Genomic DNA, 6,094 nt, shown 5'->3' on the forward strand with positions numbered 1-6,094 from the left:
TTCCCTTCAAGGGTCTGATGATGCTTCTGCAATGGGTCCCTCTGAGCTGATCCTAACACGAGGAACTCTTGATGAGGAAGAAGAGAGGGAGAGTGATACTGATGACATTGACCATGAAGGTAAGGGAATGAGGGATCTGATCTGGTCTAAAAGCTGCCTGTCTAGTCAGGAAATACCTTCTGTATTTCATTAACTAGATTGATTGTAATGTGTTTCTTTTGCCTTGTAATGAAGTTGAAGATCAAATAGACTTTATGTGTTGCTCTGACTAGCCTGACTGTAGCTTTCTTCAGGAACACAAGTAGAACGAATGCCGTAGTAGTGCTGAACTGTGGATTTTTTTTCCCCCAGTTACTGAGGAGAGTCATGAAGAACCAGCCTTCAGAAACTTTATGCAAGAGACACGGATGAAATACCAAAGAAGCAGAAGCAGCAACCCAAATGAACAAGACCTTCAGAAATAGAGGGTTTGGAGTCTCTTGTAATGGAGTGAAAAGTAAAGTAACAGCATAAAGAAACTTGTGAGGAACCATGCATGAAGTCTTCTATCTGTGAACAGCTTCCTCTGATATATTTATATCTTTCTTCCTGCAGTAACTGTTGGGCATATGAGTTGAAGGTCTTGTATCCAACTGACTGGACACTTGGCCATCTGCCACAGTGATTTCCTGAAGCTGAAGGAACCAGATAGCACTTTCTTTTGCTCCAAATTCTTTAGATGTAGCTGTTGAGAGCTTAGATTTTGAGCACTGACAGCATTACCATCTAGAGGAGTTATTGGTCTCCAAAAGTGCTTTCTGTTCACCTTGTTCAGACAGGTGCCTGCTGCAGCCCGGACCTAAGTGGAATCTCTGCTACATGAAACTTCATCAGTCTAGTGTTTGCTATTTTGGTTTTAATTAAGTATATTTTATGTACTAACAAATGTGTGGTGGTTAATTGCAGGAGATCTCATTTCACTGTTCTAATGTGGGACTTTTTTTCTATGCTTACAGTCCACTCATATGGATGCACAGCAAATGCATCTTAATTACATTACATAGACACAATACAGGTGCCTCCTAGGAAAATGCTGAGTAAAGAAAGTTGCCAGGAGGGAAAGCAGTAAAAAGAATTTGGCTTGATTTAACTGAGAACCGAAGCGTGCGTGTCTGTGTACTGGCTGCATATATCTGTAGATAACATAAACCAAAGGCGTTTCTGGAGATGAGTGCTTGCATAGAATGTAGACAAGGACTTGGAGATTGGCTAATACTTACTTTCCTGGTAGGCACCGCAGGCACAGATTTTCACTCGCTGTTTACCGTTTTGAACTCTGGAATCCTTGTTTTCTTTCCGTGTGTGAGCCGATGCAGGCAGGGCGCAGGAACAACCACGAAACCATGGATAAAAGGCACAGAACAAGTTTAATCTCGATACCTCACAAATAGAGGAGTCTCTGAAGCGACAGCCGGGTAGAGGCACGCAAGCAGGGGACGCAGGTACTGCGGAGTGAGCAAAAGTCCTTGTTAGGCAGAGTCAAGTCCTTGTTAGGCAGAGTGTGGAAGAGTGAGAAAGGCAGACTCCCTGCTTTACCTGGTATTTCAAGGGTTCGAGCAGGCATAGTTCTTCCCCCTGTGCTTTGATCTTCTTCAACAACAGGGCAGGAATCTCAAGTGGCAAGATAAGATGTCCCTGAGTCCATCACAGACTTACATTATCTAAGTGCAGATGTTCTATTCTCAAGCTTATAAGACTAAACAACAATTTGTATGATATGTGTTTCCCAGGACCCCAGGTGCAAGTCACTTGAGCATATTTACAATCCTCCTTGCCAATCTTCCGTTACTTTCCCACATTCCCTCCACACATTATTGTGGCCTCACTAGAGAGACTTCTTAGTGGGAATCTGGCAGCAGTGTCTGCTAGCACAAGTTCTATAGGTTTGTGGAAAACCAGTTTATGTGAATTTTAAAAGTATAACTGGCAGGGAAGGGAAATGGACAACCCTGCCAGCTCCGATATGCGTACTGCTTTATTAATGTAGAGTGTTGAGAGATAGTAGTTGTTTAGCTCGGATAAGTAAGTTTTAATTAGAATAAATTACTTAGGGTTATAATATGGTGTGAATTACGCTGTTTGCTTAGCTTTACCTAGCATGATTAGCTAGGTAAATCTAGTAGCTAGATTTGCTGAAGCCTTTAGGCCACAATAGAGTTAATTTTCTTAGTAGTTTTCCTAGCAGATGGTACAGTCCTGTGTTTAGTCTTTTCGTATAAGAAAAATTATAACACTGATGTTTTGGCAGTGTTTTCCCAAAGTTCCCCCAGTTCTGCCATCAAGCGCAGGTGCACGAGAAGCTTAAAGCAGAAGATAAGGAGGCTCCAGCCCCCAGCAGAGACTGCGAATCAACAAGATAAGAGCAGTCAACAGCCAGCCTGGGGACAGAAAAGGAATCCAATATGGTGGTAGAAGAATCCAGACCAAAAATCGCCATTGGACTAAAAGTCACATGAACAGCGCATAAGGAGCGGGCGTAGAGATCCCAAGGGTATAATTGCCTGGGGGTTTCTTCGTTCAAGGTCCCTCCCTTTTCAGAGGCACCCATCCTGGACTGACCTTGCTGCTGTATCTTTCAATTAAATTAGTTATTTTTATAAAATCTGACGCCTGAGACTTTGCTGCAGGAAAGCCAGGGTCGAGCCTGAAGTGTTTCTCTTGGGTTTTGCAGGCGCTGTGGGGGTTGCCTTTTGAAATGGGTGAGGGTTTGAGGTGAGCGGGGTAGTGGAGAGGAGGCACACGGGGCTGGTGATTTCTTGCATGCTCAATGGCATTTTTGTGTCTTTTGGTCTCTTGGGCACCACAACCAGTGACTGCAGCAGAGTTTGATTCTGGAATCTGCAAGAGATTTCTGCCTGGTTTTCAGCGGCGCGTTTCCCCAATGGTCTGGTAGCATCTCTCTCGGGCAGTGCCGCCGGCCAGATGTCCCTCCTCCTTGGGTAGGAGAGAAAGCAGCCCCCGGTCAAATGACACCTGCGCGTTCTGGAGATGGAGAGCGCAACGGTGGGGGTTCGGAGCTGTGCCAGTTGAATTAGTGTCAAAGGAAAGTCAAACACTTTTATGGTATCAGTATTTTTATTGCATGTATATAAAGACAGGCACACCTTTTCAGCATAAAGGGAATGACCAAACTTTGTTCTTTATTGTTCCTTGTGCTCTTCAAGGTTTTACCCTTCCCTCTCAGCCGCATTGACCGAGCCAGCGAGAGGAGCAGCAGCAGCAGTGCAAGGGCTGCAGTAGCAGCTGCAGGTTTGTCAGTGTCATTCTGGTCACGGCACAGCCTGGTCCTGCCCCTTGCAGGGTGATCTCCCTGTGCCGCACTGGGAGGAAGGGGCCAGGTCTTTCCCTGCACCAGCCAGAGGGTTCACTGTTACGCTAGTGAACATGTTCAAAATGGCATCAACTAGTTTTAATATGGACTTTAAGCGTTGGGAGGGCTCCGGCTTTGGCAGGCTGTGCCATCTTTCCAGCGGAGCTATTTCCCCAGAATCACAGAATGATACGGGGTTGGAAGGGACCTCTGGAGATCACCTAGTCCAACCCCCTGCCAAAGCAGGTCCACCCAGAGCAGGTTGCACAGGAACGTGTCCAGGTGGGTTTTGAATGTGTCCAGTAACAGAGACTCCACCACCTCCCTGGGCAGCCTGTTATTATTCTATTTCCCCAGAATCCTGCTGTAGCTCAGCTCCTGTCCTGTCCCTCAGTCTGACGGAGTTCCTCTACTCTCCTCTGTGCTGTTTTGTTTGATGATACTGAACTACAGTTGGGGATTGTTGTTTTGCAGGGGCCTCGTTTTATGCGTCTCGGGCTGGGGCATCTATCCAGCAGCACAGGTTTGCATCCAGTGGTGGAGCCGCCTGAGAGGAAGGGGCCAGCCCTGGGTCTGGTTGTTCAGTGCCGTCTTTTTGTGATGAATAAAAAGGAGGGGTATTTGGGGAGTGATCGTGTCATTTGGGGTCACCCCAGCGTCACCGAAGGGGGTGATGATGCAGCAGAGGAGCAGGTGAATTGGGAATGTGTGGCCGCATGGGGTTCCCCCCTAAAAGAGGTGGGTCACAGCCCCAAAATATCTGAAAAGTCATGGGGGGGATTAAAAAATAACAAAACCTGTAAATATGAGTGTGAAGTGTTGAAATAGAGAACACTCTCTCATTTATATATAGATGGAAAAATAATATTTATGTATATAAAAGGAGTTCAGAACAAACCCCTCTATCTCTAAGGATTCGATGATTCTGTGATTCTATATTATAAAAAAGACCTTATAAAAATGTTAAAAAAATATTTATAAAAACATTAGTGTCAAAATAGATGTTGAAGCAGATAGCTTAAGCAGATATTCTACATAATAAGTGTTAATGTGTATGTAACGTCCATGTCTAACTCTAAGCCTAAACAGATATTCTATTTAAGTGTAAAAAGAGAGGATCTTTTCCCTAAACCTGTATATATCTGTGGCCACGCCTCCTGCCTGCTTGGCCCTGCCCCCTGCGCCGTTGGCCACGCCTTCCGCCGGTCTCAGCCACGCCTTCTGGCTATCCCTGGCCACGCCTCACGACAGCTTGTTCCCGCCCACGCCTTCCGGGGAGCGCATGCGTGGTTCCGCAGAACCCGGGGCGGGGCTGGGCCAGGCCCGAAGGAGAAGCGACCAACCCTTCCCCCTCCGACAACCGCCCCCCGGGATCCAGTGGGCCCCCCGCTATCCGGTACAGGTTCTGTAATGCCCAGGCCCAGGAGCGGCCTTTAGCGCTGCGGTACCGTCTCATACTACGCTCCGGGGCACCCGGAAGTACCGGTCCGTCCTCCGGAAGGCAATCTCTATGGCCTTTCAGTCCTCCAGGACAACGGAAGTTCCCCCTCGGTCCAGCAGCGAGAGCAGCGCCACCCTTTCTGCTGCGACCCGACCAATCGGAGAGCGGTGGTCGCGCTGTGATTGGCTCGTCCTCATGTCAATCCGCCCGGGATTTCCCCAATTTGGGGAAAACGGAAGCTTCCCCGGTCCCGCCTCCCCCCGCTCCCCGAGCCGCAGCGCCGGTTTCTGCTGGCATGGGCGGCAGCGGCGAGCGCAGCGCCTCCCTTTCTACTGGGCATGCGCCCCCCCCCGGCCCCGTACCTGCGTACCTGCAGTACCGATTTTTGTCCACAAGGCGGCAGCAGCGAGCACAGCGCAGCCCTTACTAATGCGCCTGCGCGACCGGGCGGGGCTTCCTCACCATGGCAACTGCTCCCTAGTGGATTGACAGGAGGACGAGCCAATCACAGCGCGACCGCCGCGCTCCGATTGGCCGGAGTGGGAGACACTGGAGATTGACGGCGCGACCGGCCAATGGAACGGGCTTCTCGAGGACGGACGCTACTTCCGGCGCCGAGACCAATGGGCGCGCGACATGCGCGGGCCGAGCGGCGAAGCGGACAGGGCTGGGGGAAAATGGCGGCGCGCGCAGAAGCGGCTGTGGCGCGGCGCGGACCTGACCGGGCAGAAAGCGCCGGACAGCCGGACAGCGTCCCGGTGCCACTGGACAGTGTCGCGAGGCAGCTGGACAGCGTCGCGAGGACAGCCGGGGGGGCGCGGGGAAGGCCGCCAGGAAAGGAAATCCCCCGAGATGAAAGGCTACGGTGTCAGGGGAACGTGGGGAAAGTGTGTTCTGGGTGTTTTTTGAGTCGGTCGGTTGGATGTTTTTAGTAGCAGACACACAGAAGCCTCGTAACTTTCAAAAAGACTCCCTCGCGTAACTTAATTTAGAAAATGGGGTTTTCAAAAGCCCGTGGAAACATTCAGGACTCCTGTAGCGATTCCCCCTGCTCTTGTGTCCTTTTGTGACATCCTGTTGGTAGCACGGGTACGGGCACCGCAGGAACGCGGTGACCAAGGGGTCACAGCCGAGACGTAGCGGCGCTCTCTGCGTGCGCCTCCCCGGGAGACGTCTGTCTCCCCTGAAACGATCTGGTGACCGCAGAAGGGCAGCTCGAGGAAGTCACAGCAACCTCTTAGGCCCAGCAAAAGCCAGAAAAGCGACAGCGGTGCAAACGCTGTGTATTGTGAAGCTTTTTGCCT

General features: G+C 50.0%; 1 protein-coding gene across 1 annotated transcript in view; it reads left to right on the forward strand.

The window, feature by feature from the left end:
• Positions 1 to 3,167, forward strand: part of GPN1 (GPN-loop GTPase 1) — an 18,781-nt gene extending 15,614 nt beyond the window's left edge. The window contains 2 exon segments of the mRNA XM_074153944.1: positions 12 to 119; positions 352 to 3,167. Coding sequence (XP_074010045.1) covers positions 12 to 119; positions 352 to 464 — 221 coding nt within the window. The 3' untranslated portion in view covers positions 465 to 3,167.
• Positions 3,168 to 6,094: the final 2,927 nt, after the last annotated feature.

The sequence above is a fragment of the Numenius arquata genome, chromosome 9 (assembly GCF_964106895.1).
Source record: "Numenius arquata chromosome 9, bNumArq3.hap1.1, whole genome shotgun sequence".
Lineage (NCBI taxonomy): Eukaryota > Metazoa > Chordata > Aves > Charadriiformes > Scolopacidae > Numenius > Numenius arquata.